Source organism: Vanessa tameamea, chromosome 5, assembly GCF_037043105.1.
Source record: "Vanessa tameamea isolate UH-Manoa-2023 chromosome 5, ilVanTame1 primary haplotype, whole genome shotgun sequence".
Taxonomy (NCBI): Eukaryota; Metazoa; Arthropoda; class Insecta; order Lepidoptera; family Nymphalidae; genus Vanessa; species Vanessa tameamea.
In genome coordinates, this window is record NC_087313.1 from 8,037,404 (window position 1) to 8,060,808 (window position 23,405).

General features: G+C 31.1%; 3 protein-coding genes across 4 annotated transcripts; 2 read left to right on the forward strand and 1 right to left on the reverse strand.

Annotated features, from left to right (window-relative positions):
* Positions 1-288: 288 nt before the first annotated feature.
* Positions 289-5,644, reverse strand: LOC113392225 (host cell factor-like). 2 transcript variants are annotated; one of them, XM_026628531.2, is made up of 13 exons: positions 5,323-5,644; positions 5,056-5,151; positions 4,825-4,925; positions 4,532-4,691; positions 3,829-3,940; positions 3,381-3,515; positions 3,104-3,231; positions 2,736-2,941; positions 2,586-2,666; positions 2,352-2,513; positions 2,075-2,245; positions 1,161-1,347; positions 289-739 (listed from the first exon to the last, which is right to left on the reverse strand). In XM_026628531.2, the coding sequence occupies exons 1-13, from the start codon at positions 5,471-5,473 to the stop codon at positions 651-653; spliced, it is 1,779 nt and encodes a 592-aa protein (XP_026484316.2). In that variant the 5' UTR covers positions 5,474-5,644; the 3' UTR covers positions 289-650. The 2 variants fall into 2 exon arrangements, with proteins under 2 accessions (XP_026484316.2, XP_026484315.2); XM_026628530.2 differs by having other exon boundaries at positions 4,511-4,691; positions 5,323-5,643.
* A 1,007-nt stretch (positions 5,645-6,651) lies between these two features.
* Positions 6,652-7,752, forward strand: LOC113392227 (small integral membrane protein 8). Its single transcript, XM_026628534.2, has 3 exons — positions 6,652-6,909; positions 7,316-7,430; positions 7,501-7,752. Exons 2-3 carry the CDS (start codon positions 7,320-7,322, stop codon positions 7,654-7,656), a joined length of 267 nt encoding a protein of 88 aa, XP_026484319.1. The 5' UTR covers positions 6,652-6,909; positions 7,316-7,319; the 3' UTR covers positions 7,657-7,752.
* Positions 7,753-10,474: 2,722 nt separating this feature from the next.
* On the forward strand, positions 10,475-17,405 carry LOC113392226 (rab-like protein 6). Its single transcript, XM_026628533.2, has 11 exons — positions 10,475-10,745; positions 10,852-11,006; positions 11,296-11,486; positions 12,625-12,771; positions 13,275-13,449; positions 14,003-14,158; positions 14,305-14,453; positions 15,148-15,300; positions 15,788-16,068; positions 16,551-16,591; positions 16,700-17,405. Exons 1-11 carry the CDS (start codon positions 10,634-10,636, stop codon positions 16,889-16,891), a joined length of 1,752 nt encoding a protein of 583 aa, XP_026484318.1. The 5' UTR covers positions 10,475-10,633; the 3' UTR covers positions 16,892-17,405.
* Positions 17,406-23,405: the final 6,000 nt, after the last annotated feature.

Consider the following 23,405-nt stretch of genomic DNA (forward strand, 5'->3'; position numbering starts at 1 on the left):
AATAGATCTAAACACTCAACAGTGAATAGATCTATAAAATATTAAAGCCACTTCTACTTTTTCCATGCTTCACACATAAGATTGAGAACCATTGTATAGTATGAGCCAGCTTAAAACGTAACGACATTTATTCACGGCATTCTAGCCCAGGAACAACTACAAATTGTTTTTAATAAACTTCTGTATCGTTAATTGTAATGTAAGACAAAATTATATAATTGTTAAATTCAATTACTTAAAATAGTTCAACCTCAGATAACAATCTAGAATACAAACAAAACGCATATCTCTAAAAATCATGTTTATTTTCTGCAAGGATATTTTATATAACAGTTATAATTTTGCACTTATATATACTATTCACTTGAATACTTACAAAACATCTTATCAGTCACTTATTGCGTTAACAATAAAGGGAGTCAAATTATTTCATCATTTAAACACGTCACACTTGAACGCCGTCCGAGATGAACATCCAAGATCATCATTTTTAGTTGCTATACAACATTATTACAAAATATAGTTTTATTTGCGAAATGTGTACGATAAAAATGTGCTAAGAGCACATAAGGGCAGATTAATCTATTCACTTATTATCGATACATTATGTACTCTAAGTAAAACCTCAGAATTATAGTTAAAATTAATATTTAGTGCAATAATTGTTTTGGTTGTTTCGAAGGTGATGCGCCAGGTAACCGACCTTCGCCTGCTCTCTTCACCCCCGTCGATTTGATGTCTGCAACATAATTACATAGAAACATAACTGACATGCTACTTCTATACCTAGTTTATAAATTCATGAAATAATAGTTCTAGTACTATATTACAAATTATAAAAATATATTGTTTAAAAACTTGAAAAAGGTGCTAGATATTGGAATTAAAATTTGTCATGTCGAAAGCGAATTATAAAATGAATACATTATTGTTAGCATTCCATAGTATTATTTAAAAAGTAATTTTAAACCCTTAAAAAATCGTTGAGAGTATGAAAAAAAACTGCCTACAATTTTACATAAACTACTGAATTCCTTATTTCGTTGATTGCACTACTAATTGTACAGTGTCACTGGATGTATGCAGAATATCGCTTTGACAAATCGAAATAAAATACATAATGTATAATATAGGAAATAGTTCCCCCTTAGTCCTTGTACCTTGCAGCCACCTGACTTGCGTGGCGGGCCCGTAGCCCTTCTCGTTGCGCGCCGCGATGCGGAAGATGATGGCGGGCTTGGTGGAGGAGTCCACGTGCGCCGCGCTCAGCGACGCCTGCGGCACCACGCACGTGTTCGTCTTGCCGCAGTACACGCGCACGAACGCCAGCTGAGACTTCGACGCTTCCTGTGGCAGAGAACACAATACATAGTGTATGTACGCCGCTCACTAGTACCATAGTGATATAACGGAGTATTTAAATAAATATACTATTATACTAGCACAGAATGCAAAGGTATGTTATTGAAATATCGAATCGTGTATCTATTAATCAATTACTATTACCACATTAAACATACAAAACATTTTGTTACCTCCAAAATATGCAACGTAAAAGATCCAACACCCTCCACAATACATGAGGCACGGGGGAGAGATAACGAGGTTACAAATGTGCCATACAATTATTGCATACACGGAAACTTCCTAATTTGTACCGAGAACGCATTGAGGACACTGGTGAAGATGGCACAAATGGCGACCGATAAAGAGATTCTGGATTACAATCTAAAATGTGATGACCCACATATGGATAACCTGGCCGAATACCATCCAAACTCAAGAGACTCATTTCGAATCAATGTAGAAGTCGTCGATTGCATTAACATACAAGCACTTAAAATAAATCAAATAATAAATAAGACACAACAGCGGCAGGGCCAGCACATCTGTGAAGATACAATGATAACTATACAAAAAAAAATACCCAAAAACATTTTGTTTATCGTGTCGGGCTTTCCTTACATAAAACAGCATAAACAAAAACAGCAAACATAAAATCATATTCCTTCCTTCCAATCACATTCTTTACATAAAACAGCTTTCATAAAATAACAAACATAATCATAAAAACCTTTGGTTGTGAGTTAGATCTGACGGCGAGGTACACTGAGTATTCAAAAATGCCCTCGGCGGCCACCTGTGGCGGTTCCCATGACAGATGCGCACCCTCCACTGACTTGGAGATCTTGATGGCGGATGGGGCTCCAGGGAACCCAGGCAAACATGTCTTAAATGCTGATTCCTGTTGATGGTTAAAGTTAAGTTAAACATGAATAATGTTTCGTTGTTTTACATAATGATATTTAAAAGGTCAAAATATTGTTATTCTTTAAATACAAAATGATTACCTCACTAAACTCGCCTCGTCCGCACGAGTTAATTGCAGCTATTCTGAACTTATACGCCGTGCCATTTTCCAATGGGGAAGTAGGTAAGGTGGCCAAGTCCGGTAAACTATCCAGAGATAAATTTGAAAGGTCCACATTAGGATCCGATATGTAGTTTTGTACCTAAAAATAAATAATGTTTGAAAACATTCTGGTTCCCATATTGTACAAAAATTATCGCACGGTATCACTAACCGTAAACGTGGTTCCCTTCACGAAGCCGACGGTATACCAAACGTCCTCGTCGTTTTGTTGCTTCTGATCTTCCGGCTCCGACTATAATAAATATACAAATTACATGAAATGCTCTAACGACCTTTAACGAGATCGATCCGACGGGGCGACCTGCTCGTGCTGGTGGTGCAGCGCCGCACTGGCGAGCGTGGCGAGCGCGTGCGCGGCGTCCGTGGGCGGCAACGGCGGCGCCCCGTTGGCGCCTGGCGCCGCGCCCGAGCTGCTCACAGCGCCCTCGCCCTCCGCCCCCGCACCGGCCCCCGCGCCCTCTGCGCTCGCCGCGCCCGACGACGATACGCCCGCTCCGCTCTCCTCCGCTACCGGATGTCAAATAACGCTATGAGCTTCAATTTTAAATTATAAAATTATAAATGAGAAGTTTCTACATTATTTTTTATTTTGTTAAAAATATGTAAGGTATGAAAGTGTTCGAAAAAAAAGAATGAATTATATTATGTGAAAATTATCATAAATGAAACCTTGTAGTAAATTTGGTGAGAGCAAGGCGGATCCATTTGCAGACATAGTGAGAAGTGGCATCGACTCGCTCACAGAAGGCATCGTGTCAGCGGCACCTTCCATCTCAGATGTGTCGGCATCACTGAATCTAAATATGTATGTTAAAAATAATTAATAACAGAAATAAGATAGTATACATTAAAGACCACAATAATCAGTCATTTAAATTCTTATAAAATTAATATTTCAGAATATGCAGTATGCACATATATAAATAAATGAATACATGATACTGACTCATTGGCTTGCTGCTGCTGTGGTAATACAGAAAAAGAATGCAGAATAGCAGGGCCATTGGCCGTGGACGAAATGAGAGCCGCTTCACTCTGTCCACTGCTAGATATATCTGCACCACCTTCTGTTGTACTTGAACTATGAAAGAAATATTTATATCATTTCACTTTATTCTACCATATACACCGAAAATAAATGAATTGTGAATACAATGAATAGAATATTTTATTACACCAAATAGACTGTAACGAAAATAAATTAATAGTAGTGAATACAATCAAACTATTTTTTTAGACTGATTATTTTACTAATTAATTATTCAATAACTTCAAAAATAAAGTGAACTTATAGTTACCGGTTTAATAAAGACTAATTGACATTATCTAGAAAAAAATATTAGTTCTATTTTTAAAAAACTAAGTTTCTCTAAATGAAACTGATCTTGTTCTACCTGATGCCTGTACTGAGAACTTCGTGAGCAGCACTGCTTATATCATTCACATCATCACTACTAGCAACACCTTCTCCTCCGCCCATATCCTCATCCATTGTACTGGATTCCTCTGAAATGTACAACTTTCTGTAATTTAAAAACTATTTGAAACTAGTCTTATAGTAGTTATACCTATTAGATATTTTAAATCAGTTTTAAAAAAATAGCTTCAATGTTTTTTTATTTTACATTCATTTTAGAAATGACATTTTAATTAAATAATTCATGGTAATTGCAAAAATGTTATTCAATTAACTTATTTCAAGTTTTTTTTTACCCTAAATATCTGTAATGGTGCTGCCACACTGCAGTTATAAAATGTTATAAAACAATAGTGAACATTAAACAAAACTGTAACATATACTAACACACCTTATATTCTGTTATGATTCTTTAGATGTTTTTCACACCACATTGAAGAAAATATTTACATTGTTGTATAACATTTTATAACTATAACTTTAGTTTCCCAGGTAATTTGTTCAATTACATTTACATAATGTTATATTCATAAAAATATGACATTTATACATTTCATATTTTTGCTACAATTTGTGTCAAAATGTTAATCAACAAATTTTCAATAATATTTTATAACATTTTGTAACTAGAGTGTGATAGCACCATAATTAAACCATACCGTCTTGAATCAAAGGTGCACCTTCTCCTTCAATAGGCATAGCAGAGCTTATAGACTGATCTGGAGATTCTTCTTGTGCAGTATCTGCTCCTTCTCTCTCGCCATCCCCATCATCCAAACTTTGATCTTTTGACAGAGGTTCTAGATGTTCATCTTGAGGGGAATTGTCTTCTGTTTCTGCCTAAACACATAAAAAAAAATTACACATATTTTCAAATATTAATTATATTCTATCTTAAATACAATTTGTGAAAATACATTATTACTGAAAAAAAAATTGTAAAGAGAATAAGTTGATAAGTTAAAATACTTACTGGAGTTGATAAACAATTATCTCCAATATAGGCTGACTCATCACCAACAGTTCCAGGAGTTGTTTCATCTATATCCATTTCCTCTTCAGCCTCAGGATTTGCTACAAATATTATTGGAACATATTAAGACTTTACCTAATTAATACATTTTTACTGCGACCAATGATCATTAGTTTTTTTTCAGTGATAATTTATATGATTTCTACTGCCTTATTTATATATATATATTACCTGGCTCATCCACCGGTTGCTCTTCATTGTCAGGATCAACACCAGGTTCTAGATCCAAAACATCACTACTACTTGTTGGAGCACCTCCATTTGTTGCTACATGTGAATAATATTTCATATATTTTAGTATTAAATAATATAATTTATAGATGTATATGGTACTTCATTATTTTAATTATATTATAACTTAAACATTTAGAAAAACTTTAAAAAAACACGCAGCAACATGAGTTTCATGTAGAGTTTATCATTGTAATTATAACACACCTCCATCTTCTGTAGTTGGAACAGCTTCCGATTCATCGGCCGCAACATTATTTTCCGCCAGATCTCCTATTGTTTCTGCTTGATTTTCGATCAAAGGAGACATTTCCGCGCCATCGGGAAGATCACCATGAAGGGCAGAGTCAGACTCCATATTATACAATTTTTTCACACTGACTTTATTAAACACAAATAAACATTGAAATATAACAACTATTAAGCAATATAACGTAACATTTTAAAAAATATTAACAAATTTGCAACCTTTTTGACAGTTAATAAAGGTTGTCCATAGTGCCAAGCCAACTCGGCGTCATATTATTTTTTTTCACATGTACTGTATACATAGACAAAGGGCTCACTGCGAACAAATATCAAACAAAAAAATAATAATAAGTAAATAAATAAATTTAGAAGTACATATGATATAATTTAACATAAATAAATACTGTTTAGCATTGTCTTTGCTTGTATTTTTCATGCCCTCTAGCATGTACTTTATTTCAATCTTTACAGTTTACGCACATTCGTACTATATAAATAGCAATTTATTTTAATTTCTAAAATAGATTCTGCTTGTTTCGACGAGTACTTTTATTCATACGAATTCTTTAATTACTTACAGTTTTCTGTTGCTTACTCTACATTATAAATCTTCAACCACAACTTACAACTACCTCTAAATGTATTTTTTTTTTCATTCTGTCTTAGAAATGTATTCCTACTTACTGTTAGTACGATATTCATGATAATTTAATATAAAATATATTTTTTTGTGTCGACAAAGTCGTCATGTCGACAAAGAATCGAAAAAGTATAAAAAAGTTTTTAAGACATTTAACGTTATATAAAAGTTAATAGGTTTTTTGTAATTAAGTAAATATCTACCCGGATGTACATTTCAATTTTCCTAGTCTCATATTAATGTAACTTTCATATATCAAGAAGTCGCTGTAATCTAATTACATCAAACAGGCTAATTGATGATTTGATGAATCGATTATGAGGTGTCATTAGAAATCAAGGATATAGATATCGTTACTCATTAGTTACTAGTAGCGACTAGCGTACCGTAATAAATGTCTTTCGTTCCTTTAAAATTTTCAGTGTTGACGATCAATATTTATTATTATCTAAATCAGTTTATTATCTATTGTAAAGAATTTCATTTAAACTTAAGTATTTGCACGACTTATGATGCGAAGCGCTGGTATGTCAATTTATTAGACCATTATAAAATTATTGCGAAATTAATTTTTGATAATCTTCTTTAATGCTTCTAAGCGAAATAGATAAAATGTCAAGTGACCATGTGTCAGGTTTGTTGACATATTTGACACCTCAAAAATGTCTTAATAATTTTAGGGTTATGATTATAAAATATTTTCAAAATTGGCTTAATTACCAAAATAATCATTATTATCACAATTTTTAAATCTACTGTTACAAGAAAACTCCTTATTTAGTAATCAATAACACTGTTAATAATGTGTTATATCTATAAATTAATCAACACTAAAGTTAATTAATACTGAAAATTATTCTTCAGAAAATAGGAATATATAGAAAAAGTCACATTACAAATTGATGGTTTGTAGTTATTTAAGTAGTAGTACAATAGAAGTTGCAAATTGACTAAATTATAAAATAAAGTGTAGTATAAGACGGTACTATACTAAAATTAGACTAAATTGGTGAGCCAAGTATTCTTTATAAGTATGTAGTGAACTTTACACTGGCAGGTCATATTAAAAGTACTGGTATATTTTATGTCCGTTTTTATTTATTTAATCTACCACAAATAAAATGTTTATTATTTTATTATTATCTTTTAAACAACTGTTTTTATAGGTGTCTGTTATTATATATAAAAATAACTTAATAATAAACTGAGGAAAAACCAAAAAAAAAGACAGTTGACTTATGGCATTGCTAAATTAAACTTAATCATTGCTTAACACTATTAATTATAATGATAATTTTATTTTATTTACAGAAATATGTCTGAAAACAGTAAAAGTAATAGTAATGAAAAACCTGGTGATGGAATTCGATCAATGCGATCCTCAACTGCATTTCGAGTTGTTAACTTTGAGCTTTATGCAAAACCTGTAAGTAATTCTATAAAAAATATATAATAATCCAATAATATGTGAATATAACTATAATCTTTTATTTCAGAATATAGTCATTATGAGTATTGGCTTGACATGCTTTGGTCTAGCTCTTGGCTATATTGCCTATATGAGACATAAATATGAATCTATGGGTTATTATTCTGCTATCAATGAAGAAGGAAAAGAAACTTTTGAGAAAAAGAAATCTAAATGGGAATAAGACAATGGATATAAAAACAAATAAGAAGAACAATTTTATGGTTATGCTCTGTAATGTACATAGATAGTGTTAATTTTAGTATTTATAAATAAAATAGTTTTGAGCAATATGATATATTTAATCAATGTAATTAAAAATGTTATACTCATTGTTTAATTGTTTCTGGTGATATCACATGGTAGTTGATGGTTATTATTATATTTTTTAAAAGGTATTTTTTATTATAATTACCTACTGCCTATTATAGTTGGTCTAGTGGCAAACATCAAAGGATGTAGATTCCAAAGTTTTGAATACAAACTTTGGGTCAGCCTAAAATAAGGTACTTGTGTTTTTCTGTTAAGAATTCTCATTAAAAGCAGTATCATTATTAAAAGTTAGGACGTTGGCAGTATTTACACTCTCATGTTTAGCACCAAGTCTTCACATCTTGGACTCTTTGGCTGTGTTAGAAATATTTCAATTAATAATTAGTATTAAAATGATTGTATGTCAAAATCTCATTGTCTTTGATTAATACCAATTAGAATCTATTATATTTGACAGTGTGACAGAAGGCTATGTTAGAGTAGGGTCTATGCCTGTAGTAATAATCAAAACTAGTGAGTCGCCCGCGAAACTATTCGTTTATTCAAGAGATTTATAAGAATTTCGAAACCTATACCAAGGTTTTGTTTTGATTTAATTTCATTTGAAACTAACGACGTCTGTACGCAAGTTTTACATTTGTTTTTTTTTTATACAGCCATAACGCCGCTCTCTACCCAACCAGTAACTATTTCCTCGCTTCAAAATTAACTCTGTTAAATTGTTATAATTTAGTAAATTGCAATCAAGAATCTTCTTTATTTTTCTGCACATTTGCGGCTGGTGCTCTTCAAAATAAAACCATAACCGATCTTCTATGTGCAGCTATTGTCCCATAATCACTGGGACAATAGCCGAGATGGCCCAGTGGTTAGAACGCGTGCATCTAAACCGATAATTTCGCTGATTATGTTTTATGTTATGTTATTAAAATATAAGATAGTTTATTTAGCAGTTCCAAGACAATAACATCAGTCACATACAATAAAACAAATAGATTATGTCATACTATTGTATAAGCTAACGGCTAATATTTTTGTTAAACAGAGACACTAGGTAAAACTGATTACATTTAAAATAATGTTTTCTTATTGCTTTGTGATATTTACGACGACCACTGTCAAGATGATAGCAACAATGATAGTTTCATATTTTAATCACTGCTATCTGATAACTCCTACATTTATAGTAAAAAGGAAGGAACAAAGGCAGATATTTTCATACTGCCTTTGTTCCTTACTCTTGATTAAGTTTTTTGACTCTGGTAGAAGTGGAAGTTAAGCTTGTTGAATTGTTTAGCAAGTGTTGATCCAATTTATATTTTTATGCTTCTGTCTCTTGAGACTTTTCTTCTCTGTAATCTGTTCTTGAAAATACCATTTGAGTGAAACACTCATCTATCTTGCACATCCTACCATTGAGTTTATAAATAAATTATAGTTTGTATTATTATAAATCTTATATACATTTTATAAGTCTGTCATTAGATAATAGTTGATCTGATAACAGGGTTGATAGGTTAAAAAATAATTGATGTAAGCAAAAGCTTGGCACACAGTTGAGATGAGATTTTCAGATGATGATAATGTCCTCCTTACCGGCTTCGGTTAAGGCCAGGGCCGGATCTACCATATGACTTTTTGGGCTTCAGCCCAGGGCCCCGTGGATTACCAGGGACCCCAGCTAAGTCAAGTCAAAGTCAAAAATAGACGATAATGCAAAAGAATCCATAATTTTATTAAATTAAACAGTTCGTATGGTTTGCAGCCCTGCGAGTCTTGTAATTAATCAAACCCATTCAATTAATTTAATTCAAGTCTACGTTCAGATATGTCTTAGCTGGGCCCCTAGGTAGTGTTAGCCCAGGGCCCCCTAAACTTACAGTCCGGCCCTGGTCAAGGCGACCATTCTCAATAGAGAACAGCCAACTACGCACAAGTTGTTGTAGTGCAAATACAGCTGGTGCAGTCTATCACTCTTATAATCTAATGGGACAATTCGACGTGATTCGGTGGAGAGTTCAAATAATATACTTTTTCCGAATAAGTTTGGGCATTTAGTTGCAACCATTTTAAGGGGAAAAAATATTAATCGACCCGCAAACTGATGATGAATATGGAACGGCCCAATGATCTCTGGATATTCTTATTAAATTCAAACAGCTTTAACCAACGTGGAACCTCTGCTTTAATTGATTTGTATAAATTATGAAAAAAAAAAGATTTGAACAGTTGTTTGTAACGATCAGCTCTATTTTAAAACTGAAAGTATTTTTGTAAAGTTTTCGCGGCTCTAAGTAGCTCCGAGAACCACACTCTAATCGTTATTTTCTAGTTTAAACTGGATCTCATAAAAAAAGAAGATAGATATTAGCTTAATAAGAAAATGGTAGAGACTATCTCCAAACAAAATATTCAAATATCATTAACAGATCTTATAACAGCGATTTATCTGAAATTTAAAATATTTTTTTGGTCCAAAATAACATCAGTTGCAAATGGCCTGACAATTTTCAGCCCTCAGCTGAGTCTCAAAATACATGGAATGAGGATAACTTGTGTAGTATAACTACAGTTCCGAAATCCGCCTTTTTCTAATTTTATATAGATACTTTGCAGTGTTAATTGACGAACGTGCAGACACTGGGCCTTTAGTTTTCGTTTGTCAGTTGTCATTGTCATTATCATTTGTCCAATATTTCAAACAAATTAACAAAAGTCAAAACTTTGAATAGTGTCAAATAATTTATTACTAAATAATCTAAATACCTATACTATGTTAGTAACTTTGTAGCTTGTGTTCCACCTATGTCAGATTCATTTGTATTTATTTGTATTATTCAATTACATGTAATACTCTGATATTGTCGTTAGTACAAAAGTCATTAATAATGTTTTCTGCTCTTAAAAAATTAACAAAAAGTGGCGATGATCGCTGTCCAGCACCAATGCCGATGTCGTCTTCTTTACAGAAGAAATTCTCAAGAGGCGTGCATTTTAATAGTAAATATCAAATATATCCAATATGCAATATAATTAAAATATAGAGGAAAATAGTCATTAAATTTTTGTTTTTAATTATCACTAAGTGATGAAAAAATTGTTTTAGTGAAAATTTTAATAAAAGGAGATAGAAATGTTGGCAAATCTTGTCTCTTACAACGTCTACAAGGTGGAGCATTTACAGAGGAATATGTTCCTACAGAGCAGATTCAAGTTGCTCCGATACACTGGGCTTATAAAAACACTGATTATATAGTAAAAGTAAGTAAAATATTACTTAATATAAATATTGTAATATTACATTACATCTTAAATGAGCTTAAGTTATGTACATGTAAATTTTTTTTGATATAGATAGGATAGATCAAAATAATATTGAATTATTAATATTTTTATATTAAAAAATGTCTTTGAAATTAGTAGATTTCTAAAATATGCAACTTCAATCTTCTATGACCCCCATATTAGATAATTATATCCCAGAACCTCTGGGATATCATTATCGGGATATATATTATTGGGTAAAAATTTAATATTATTGATTTCTTAGGTTGAAGTATGGGAAGTGGTGGATAAAGGACGCACAAAGAAGAAACCTCCCCTTGGGCTTAAGCTTGAAAACCAGTCAGCACCATCAGCAATGGAGGAAGAACATGAAACTCCGGTATTAGATGCTACATTTCTGGATGTCTACAAAAATGCTACAGGTGTCATACTAATGATGGACATAACCAAACCATGGTAATTCTACATATAACTTATTTAAATGGTATTACAGCATTTATGATTACTTAATGAATTAAATAAGGGACAATATTATTTTTCAGTTCACTGTGCTTTCTATTTAATTTATGAAGTTAAGGCTAATTCAATGTAGTAATTCTGATTGGGTGCCCCTTTTGAATGACAACACACACTGTTGAATATTTTTTCATATGACACATCAGTCTTATTTTTTTTTAAACTGATAATACCAACCAAGAGACTATAACATGGAATCTATAATACTAATTTTATTGAAAAATGATTATTGGGATCACTCTGATTTTAATGCTTTATTATAAATACATTTCATATGCAATACACCCCTGGGAGAGATTTGGGGAATTGTTATATAGAAATATTAGTCGCAATTAAATATTTATTTTCTAAGAAAATCCAACAGAGATAACAGGAGCTATAATATATAAAACATATAAAATAAAGTGAATTGCCCTTCTAAATACAGGATGTTATGACTAGATAAAAAAGTTTGCTGTAGAAAACCTGGTCTAAGAGCGATTTATTTTGTGAGGTCAACAGTATATATGCATACATATATATAAATAAATAGTTAATTATGCCTATTTTAAAATTATTTTCCGTATTATCCAAACATGATATTGAAATAGTTTAGAATCATTAGTAATTTCTTGTATAATGATAGTCAAACATCACTGAAACATATAAATTAAACAGATTGTTGAATACATTTAAAAAATGGATATTTAAAATAATCATGAAGAATATGAACGTAATCTTTTAAATGACACTCAATGTTATTAAGCTTATATTTTGCTATCTCTTCATGAGAACAGAGTAAGGAGTTACGTCAATTGATAGTACGAACTTTATATATTGTTAAAGAAAGAGAAAAGAAAAGTATGAGTACATATTTTAATTATAATAAAAATATTTTTACGGCGTCACCTATAGTATCGTTCAGGGGAAAATTAGTTAAACAATGTTTGTGTTTCTTCTTTGAAATAACAAAACAATGATGTCAGAAACAGATAATTAATTTTTAACTTAAAATATTATCGTTTGTAACTTATATGTAAGGCCAGTTTTGAAAACAATCAAATTATATATTTAAGATTATTTTAAATATTGTTTTAAGGACTTTTGAGTATGTGGTAAAGGAGCTAACGCGTATACCAGCGGATTTGCCTGTTGTTATACTGGGCAACCACTGTGACATGCAACACCATCGCCAAGTGCATCCTCATCACATAGAACAAGCCATGCATCATGCTAAGATGACAAGGTAGAGTTTCTTGTTAAACTACACTCACCGCTACTATTTACGTCATAATTATTCACATTCAATTCTCTTGTGTTTCATAAAATTATCAGGTTTCATTAATTTAACATTAAATACAATAAAAATATTAAATTTGGATTATCTGTACTAACAATATAAATGCAAAAGTAATTGTTACGCTTTAACGGCCAAACCACTGAACCCCGACATAGGCTTATTTTTTTAAGCCTAACCCCTGACGACCAAACCGTAAAATAGGAGAGAAGTCAACAACAACAACAACAACAACAACAATCGATAACTACTATTATACATATATGTATGTTTTGGACAGTTTGCCGTAATCGCTGCGTTTACAGCAACTGTACCGTTTCCTGTGGTGACGTTAATGTCCATAATTTTCTTCAATAAAGAGGCTATCTAATCTAGTTCCTTAGAGTTTTACCATACAAATTCTCGAGCTATATAAGAATAATGTAGATTTAAAAGTTGTTTGAATAATATAGGACAGCTCCAATCCGTTATGCAGAGTCTTCGATGCGAAATGGTTTCGGTTTACGATTACTACACAAATTTCTAAGTGTGCCATTTCTAAGACTACAAAAAACGAGCTTATTGGAACAGTTGCAAAGAAATCAGAAGGATATGGAGGAAATTGAGAGAGAACTTGATGATTTTCAGGTAACAGTTTGACCTAATCAGAACTTATTTTGTCAAATCTATTGAGTTTAAAAAGTTAGAAAGTCTAGCAAAACTGGAACTGCGGTTTTTTTATAACAACAAAGTATTTTTTCTTTGAAGTTAGAAACATGAAAAGTAATTATCACTACGGGTCGAGAAGGGTTATACAATTTTAAACTTAAGACTCGTCGGTCTAGCGGCCGGCTTATAAGATTGATGATTTCGAAGACGCGTCTTCGAATCACAAATCGTGTCATAAAAAAATATTAAGTTTTCTTGCAGTATATAGTTTGAAAGTTAACACTTAAAGTCGTTGGTCCTGGACCTGTGTGCGTTATAACAGTATGTTTTTGGCAAACGTCTGCCACGGTGGCGTTGCCGCAACATACATTTTATACTGATCATAATATAAATTAACGACTCGACTTATAAACGTTGTTATAAACTTATTAGTGTTGTAAAGCGGGTGATTATTTGATCAATCAATTATTATTTCTTCATTGATTTCACATTCATGTCATTGTGTAATAACTTTATTCTCATATTTTTTTAGAATTCCGAAGAATCCCAGTATAATATATTCCTGGATCGTCTGGCGAATAAGCGTAGACAGAGTACTGAGCCCGAGACTCGTATCAGTACAGAACGCTCGCCGAGCATTGTGCTTGGAGGTGGAAAACCTATTATTCCACCAAGTGTCAATCCACTTGTAAGTACTAGTTTTATGACTAAATTTAGCCATTTTTGAAAATCGTATCTTTATAAAAGAAATGTATATATGAAATAAATAATGTATGTTCTAGTCTATGAACATTTTTTTCGAAATGTGCTAATTATGTTTTCATATTTTTGCAGTTAGCACAAGCCCTTAATCCGAATGCAGGAAAAATAAATATCAATGAAAATATACAGGTGAAACAAAGTCAATACGTAAGCTCGGAGTTATTAAAAAGTAAACCCCCGGTTAGTATGGACATGACACCGTCAAAGTTACCTCAAGACAGGTTAGTAATATTTAATTAATAATGTGGAATATTTTTGCGATATCGCTTAATAAACGTAATATTTAATGTCGTGCACATACGACCTCATTTAAAGCGACCTCTGACAAAACTATCACAGATAAAAAAAAAATGTTTGAGAGATTTGCGAGTCAACAAAATGTCTACAGATAACTTCGTTACATAGTTGTCTGTTATAGATGATTTATTCAAGATGTTAGTTTATTTTCGAATACATAACGAATACTGAATACATATTAATTTAGATATCGACAATGTCATGTAAATTCCTATCGTTAGCTCCGTTGAAATCGCGCCTGTAATAAAATTTACTTGTAAAAATACTTGTACTATACGTATAGTAAATACGTATGGTGTTTCTTCGTTACTTTTTAACTTATGATCACATTTATAACATATACTATTCCAATCGAAGAAGGAATAAAGGTAAACAAATCTTAGATTTGCGTATGCCACTCGATTTGCTTATAGCTCAGCCATATTGTGCGCTAGTTACAGTTGACTAATATATCTTTATTTTAAAATGCCACACTATTACACTAAATAGCTTATAGCTACTTTAATTTAACATGAAAATCGAAAATCCATAATGCATAGGTAGATTAATCAAGCTATCGACGAATGACATCGCTTTAATTCGATGTCAAATAAAAATAAGCAACCCATTTATTTCCAGTATTCCCAGCACACCATCCGGTAACAACATATCTATGTCAGGGTCCTCGGGAGCTTTGGACGAGTTCTACGCTGGCACCTTGGATAGCAGTTTCCTAGAAGACCTTGGACCGATTAGTAATAATAACCAGGAAACTACCTATGACAATGATAGGTAAATATTATTTTGACCGAAATTTTATACTATTATAATATACAACCCTGCGTGTGTGCCTTTTAATGCTTCTATAATTCTAAATAATATGAATGCCTGTAGTGTTGTATGGCAGATTACGGTCATGGTGGATTTCAACATAGACTTGCCAACTACGCAGGACATATCAGTGCACAAGTGTGCGTAAACAAAGGTGCAGTCTCATAATCTGTACACACTTCCAAACTATGGGGTGTTACTGAGAATTTAAGACAGAAAAATCCTCGGGCCACTAGACCAACGACGCAGTCAGTCACACTATACAAGAACTTGTTTCCTAATTGTATTCGATGATCAGTATATAAAAAATAAATAAATTGTCGATGTCGGAAAAGTAGCCATTGCTGGTCGAGTTGAGTTAGAATAATACGAGTATTGGAAATTAATTAATAGAATATTATTTTGTATTATAAATGTGGCTTAATATTATTTTTCGTTAATTTTTTAGCGACGATGATAACACAATAAATCCAAAAGTAATCGTAGATGAAGACGATCTAGACATTGAGAGCAGTCCACAGATAAAAACTAAAACGGGCATAGACAATTTAGATATTGAATCAAGGTCAAAACATGAAGATAATTTAAGAAATGATTTTATGAAACAAGCCGTCATAAGTAAAGACCACGAAGGGAATAGCATGTCTGTATTAAGTAATCAGAATATTAATATCCCTAGCGACTTCCCGCTGTGGGCTGGGGATTCAAGTGTGAGAAGATCTCCTGAAGGTGATGTAACTTTTGTATATTTCTTACTAATATTACAAGGCGAAATTTTTATATGTATTGATGTTTGTTACAAAAACAGTGTATGTACACAGATTATAATTTATAAAGATATTGTGTAAATAATACCTGCCAACCAAATCCTAAAACGCGCGCGTAGCCGCGGGCGAAAACTAGTTTATAATAACGACAACAGAAAAGACGATCTGGGCGTTGAGAATAGGACACATTTATGTTTAGAATAAATATTGTGTTTAGTGGAGAAAAATGTGAAATTACAGTCATGTGTGGGATGAAACCTATATGTTTATAACTATACATCACCCGTATATCATGTTAATTATATAATATTAGTTAATGAATCAGAAGGATGTTTCAAGATAATATGCAATAACCAAATATAGACGAGCCATGTTTAACTCCGCCCTTATTGGGCCTTGTTATTTCTACTAACATATATATTATATTTACATTGTTCATTTTAGGTGGCGAAGATCCAGATATAGCAAAAGAACCAGATCTGAAGGTTGGTTATTTTTTATGATGTTTTTAATTTATTCATGAAAAATTGTAGTACTAGAATTTGTCTAAGGAAATGAGTTCAGACGATAATACTATTTTATTTTTATTTTAGGCTGACAAAAAGCATAAAAAGAAGAAATCAAAAGATAAAGAAAAGGGCGATTATAGCGATAAATCTGAACGTAAGGAGAGAAAACATAAGCATAAAAAGGCAAAAGGTGAAAAACAGCCGCACCCACAGGACGGACTGCTGGCGCCCTCTGCGAGCGCTGGGTTTAATTACGAAGACTACGATAGCATTTAATGTCGCTATATTTCATGTCTACTGTGCTTACAGATGTATGTGTAACAATTATTATTACAGAAGTTATAATTATGGCGGAACTTCACTTGGTAACCTGTTCGCGTATTTGCATTGATTATCTGAGCACGGTAATTACAATAGCGGCAAAGATCAATAAACAATGTTGACCCTCGAATGTGAAGTAAATAGTTAAGGTTTTTTTTTATTTTTTATAATGTATAAATGGCAAACGGGACGCATGTGTGCAAATCGTGTTTATGGACCGGAATACGGATGGTGATTAGCAAAAATATATCCTTACACGAACACGCTATTCTAAGTGAAGTGATTGCTGCCTTTAAACAGGAAGTAAGAACCAGTCTATCGCGATATACAGACATAATCGACTGAATACCATAGAGATTTATGTTGTTCATATGTATTATTTTCTGAATAATGACGTTTACACTTGCATAAAATATATATATAAACGTAAATTTCATCTCGTATTTATGTATCACATAAGGGGGAGGTTTGATTTATGTGTTATGAACTAAGATGAAATGAGTAATATTATGTACTTATAATTAGTTAAATATTAACAGTGTATGTGAAAACATCGTCGGGAAACCTGTGTCTAGTTTCAATGAATTAATCCAGCAGTCGGAAATTTACAGGCTGTTTCTTTAGTTTCTTTCTAGCGTCTGTGAGGATTATAGAATTACGTTATCTGACTTGGATTCCAAGTCATGAAATTATAAGTAAAAGTTTGATCATAGTTACGGCTAGTATTCATCGTCCTCCATCGCTGCTGTTTAGGATAAAGTTTGGACCAAAATCTTCCAAGCTGCTCCAGTGTGAGCTGATAGATTTTTATCTGATACATCCAGGCTTGCTGATTTTCTTTACCGCGAAATTATAAGCAATAATAAAGCACATTGAAATTGATGATATTTAATATCGGCCCTGAGACTAGACTAATCTGATCTATATGTTTTATGTACTGGCCATTAATATTATTGTATAATGTATATTTTAAAGCAAATGTATATTTATACTTATTTACGTAAGTCAGTGATAGATAAACTATCATTATAAAACCGGTATTAAGTGTAAACCCTTTACACATTATCTCTTAATAAATAAATCGTTTTAAATGATAATAAAATCAGTTTCAAAACAAAAATTGTATTGTATGACGAACCTGGAGATCATTAAGCGAGTACATGACGGAGTCATTGAGCCAGTTATATAGCTGTCTGGGGATCTTAGGCTTCACTATTTTATTCATCATGAAAATTATAATCGAGTTACAAAGAAAACGTTACAGTTTTTTTTTTTTATTCTAGTATTTTTAAGGGGCCTTTATAGGCAGCCTATATATCGGCCCCATCGTTACACGCTAAATTAAATCAAAATTAGTTCAACAAGTATGACTAAATCAGTTTGAGAGAATCACTAACAAATTCATAGATTTTAATTGCTGAAATACATGTAGGGTTACTAAGGATAGAATTAAGAGCACCAATATTAAACAAATTTAAATTTAGTTCATATTTTAGTGTTTCTCTCAAACTATGGTTACGGACACGTGCCAATAACAAGTGTGAGACATCTTCTAATACACCGCATACTTCACAGTTGGGAGTGTCACTTTTCCTCATTAGATGTTTAAACTTGCCTAATGGAATGTGTCCAGATCTGAGTCTGATGCTATAACTAACTTACTTCTATTAATATTACTATTTATAAACCACGGTATCCGAGGAGGCTCGGATTGAATTGTCTTATACCAAATTCCCTTATCGAGCGATCTCTCATTAAAGTATTCGTTCCAAATTTTAGCACAAATAATTTTGAATATTGAAAAAACTTCGGTATAGTGTGGTTTTATATTATAAAAATCTCCAAGAGTATGAGCTAGCTTTGCCAATCGATCCGCTTCTTCGTTACCAATGTGGAATGGAATCCACTGTAACTTTAAAACAATGCCCTTATCTCGATATTTTGTATCAATCTAAGGATTTTGTATGCTATCGATACTCTAATATAGCCTTTTATACACCTAATAATATGTTGCAATGCACTTTTACTATCAGTGAGTATAACCACCTTTCGCACGTCCCTCGCATAAACATACCTAACCGCTTTATAAATAGCTAACAACTCAGCCGTTCATATAGATACAGACTCATTAACCGTAAATATTTTGAAGTAATTTTGTTTCGGATCGTATAAAACGGCACCTACGCAAGATTCACTTTTGGATCCGTCAGTATAGACCTTGTAAAACTCTCCGTAAATGTTATTGATTTCCCGAATAATTTCAATCTTTAGAGTGTCAATTTCATACAACCTCTTAGGATTTACGACGTTACAGTTAAAGACAAGTGTAATTATTATCTGACGTTCGAAGTAAATACTAAAATGTATGGATATTACCTAGATGTCATATTTACCACATTTCTTAGAAACGACGTACGTCAATACTTTTGAAGTATCGACTTGTTAATTAAGAAAGGATAATATTCCGCACAAAATCTAAATACAAACCACCGTTCATCAAACAAACAATCATTTCATTCGTTTGGCCCCAGGCACCTCATGCTAGGCTTATTTTTTATTTATTTATAGGCATTCTGTTTATAAATATTACGGAATGTTAAATTCGTAACTTGAATATAGATAAGTAACATCCATAAAACTTGATAAAATTTATCATATCAACCCTTGGTTGATTGGTTGGACGAAATTATTTAATGCTTCGAATGAGACCTCTTATAATAAAATTTACTTAAAATGGGAATTGAATTAGAATTGATATCGTAGTTACAGATTTTTTACTGTTGACCTGGGGGCCAATTCTATTAACAAATTTTCACTTAAAATATTAGCGTTGTCGTTCATCGGTTTTCCTAGAACATATCGTAACCGTTATATTTTAATAGAATTGGCCTCACATTTTTAAAGTACTATTACGACGTTAAAGCATAACAAATTGTCTAGTATATAATATATATTTTAAAGTATAATAACAAGTATTTAATTAAACGTGTTGCTTAATGTGTAAATTTTGTAAGACAAATTTGTTAAATTACAAAAACCAGCAAAACGTGTTTAAAAATATACATTTATTTATTGCGTCTTATAATTATGAGATTTAGATGTAATTTATATTGCTTATTATAATGGATTGTTTAAAACTGCTTTCAGTGTCTAAAAATTAAGTAAAAAGTATATAAGAAAACTTAAAAATTCTCATTTATTATATATGTAATATCGTGCCTAGCAGTGGCAGATTATCGATAGCGAAATAGGCCGAGGACATGGATGAGAAAATCTACAAAAAAATACATAAAAGTGCTATAAATGTCCACATCCTCGGAATTACGATTTTTTCGAACCTTCTTCGCAGCAATTCAGAAAAAAAAATCTTACAAAAATAATTAAAAAAAAATAACATAATGATCATGAATGATGAATTGGCATTAAATGAATTAATCCTGTTTTGATTATTAAAAACGGGGCAAAAGTTTAATACCTTGTTCTAAAAATGCGTCCTTTGTTGAATCCTTTGTTCAATAATTGGGCTGCCAACCTATTATAAATGTTAGTTTATGAATTTAATTGATATTCTTATATAACAATGTGCTAATGCAACCAAGTTAAATATAAATCCATGTATTAAAAACAGTCGTTACAGGGTGGAAATTTAAGATTATTTAAGTAAGGCTCTACTTTCTGAATCTATCTTGATGTTTTCTACGGAACATTGGATGTATAAGGCTTCATTGATTTTTTTAGATATTTTATCGTCAGATTTTGAAATCACTTTCAGTAGACAAACAGTAATTTCCACTAATATTTCAAATGTCCTTCGAGACTGTTTCTTTTAGTAAAACCTAAGAATCACTTAAGTACTAAAAAAATAACTTAATACGAAATATAATACTTTGTATCTGTATATATAAAACAGTTTAATTTTGTTAGTTGAATTTTTCTAAGTAAATAATCACAATTTGTATGATTTCATTCATTTAATCACGATTAAATGAAAACTGCTTTATATCTAACACCTTTATTAAAGATTAGCATTTGAATTCCACCTTGTAATACAGAAAATGTATTTTTATACGAAATATGTAATTTTATTTAAAAAGATAAAATACTTGTTTTTTTTTTAAATGGTGTAGCCTATTCAACGTGTTAAATAAAAAAAACATTCCAGTGATAGCAGTATACAGTTAAGTATCTGATATGATGTTTAATCTAGTCGATACAATAAAATATTATTTTGAAATATGATCTCAACTTTACAGAGAACAATGTTTCTGAATCTGATTTAAAAGTAAATTCCAAAATATTTCTATTTAAAAAATAATAATTGTTGTATCTACAAGCTTTTAGTTTAAGCATTTAAAAATTGTATGTTTGCAATTATTAAAGGTTAAAAAACTAATAATTTAACCAATATATTGTACTATATTTTGAAAAATAATTTTATTGTGCTTGTTAAATAATAAATAAAATATTGCAGTAATATCTTTGTATACTTTAAAATCCGTATTTTTACGTTGCATAGTAATGAAAAATAAATTTATTTGCATTTCAATGCATTCCAAATTTAAAGTAATTTTATTACCATTAATATCTCATATATGGTTTGTTGCTTTCTGATTTAGATGGGAGAAGGATTAAACTTTGGGTGGGCAAGGATAATTTGGTTTTGACAATGACGGGTGGTGTTGATTTCAACGAAAGATTTTTAATAAATAGATTACAATCTATTCAAAATGTAAATATACAACCACATCGATATTTTATTGGTTAGATTATAAAAATTGGACCACTTGTGTGAAGTCCACGCAGTAATGTAACAATATTACAAACAAAAATCTCTACATAACAGAACTTACAGATATTAGTCAACTTTATTTTATACATTCTATAGTACACGATTATTTAACATTAATATTTACCTAATATTATATTTTATACATTCTATGTATAGTAGATAATATTCTCCAATTTGTAATAAGTTAATAAAACTATAAAATATTCTCTTCAGTTATAGGCATTCAATAAGGCTAATGTAGGTAATGAAACAATATTTGGTGAATTTACGGTTCTCTTTGAATACAACACGAAATACTTAATTGATAAAAAATTTATACAAAGCACTTTGTACTCGCCTTTTCATATATATTTTTTTCAAATTTGATATTTACTTTTATATGCCATGGACTATTTGTTTAGAAACTTTCAAAACAAATAAGATTTCATGATTTATTTTTGTTGATATCATTTTTATGTACAAAAAAAGGTACAAAACAGTACAAAATGCTGTAAAATTATATTACAATAAAAAAACCAAAATCAAACAAGACAAATAATTAACGTAATTACTATATAATCTATTGTACTTTATTTTTAATTTGAGAAATGAAATAAGAGAAACCATAATGTTAGAGTGGGACATGATTTCATACCGATTCATTGCAAGTGAAACAATTTAGATATAGTTCATAATATTAATTATTGCGTGACTACAACTGATCTAAAAAATATTTGTGTCAAAATTATAAATGCAATTGATTTAATTATCAAAATAGTTCTATTACATGGATTGATGATTACTGGTAGATAGAAATTTAATCTTCTTGATATTATCATAAGAACAAAATGATAATATCGTATTTTAACAAATTGTTTATAAAAATATAAAAAACCTGCATTTGCATCACATAGATTAAATATTTTTCTGTCTTGATTCCGACTATTGACTAAGAAATAAAAAAAATGTGAAGTTCGAAGTCGACTCGCAAACCGGATGTTCCGTACAATATTGAGATTTAACATTGACAGCGAAGATAATTATTATATTTCATTGAAAATTTGTCACAAAAATATAACTTTTAATTTAAAATATTACAGGTAGATCAGTATTACAATGATTGCAAATTTTATCAAGCAATGATAACTGAGGTAATTCGCCGAGTTACACAGATAGATACGACGAACCTTTGAAATACATTTTTAATAATTAAGGTACAGAACATAAGGTAGATTTTATTAAAATAATTGAAATTGAAAACATGCTCCCAGTTGACAAATCCGATAGGATACTGATAGTGTTAAATAAAAACTTAATAACTGTATATGTCAAATGTTAATATTAGCAACATTGCATCAATAATAGCTGCATTTCCAATCATTCGTTATGTACGCATTGTCAAAGTATGGTTTCAGAAAAAACCAGGAAGCGTTCAGTTTCAATGATCATATTATATCTTTAAAATTGATTAGTTTTTTTCTGAATCTAGATATAAATCAGCATAGAAAGGAATGTCGTTTTGTTTTTTTTAAATGATATAAATGTATTGAGCTATTTAGGACATCAATATTTGGTATTTATTTGATATTGTATAATATATACTCATTTGATTTTTTTAATTTGTTAACTGCGAATTTGCACATTTGATTCTTTTATTTCTATTGTTATTGCTTTTCATAAGACCAATTTATATACAAAAAA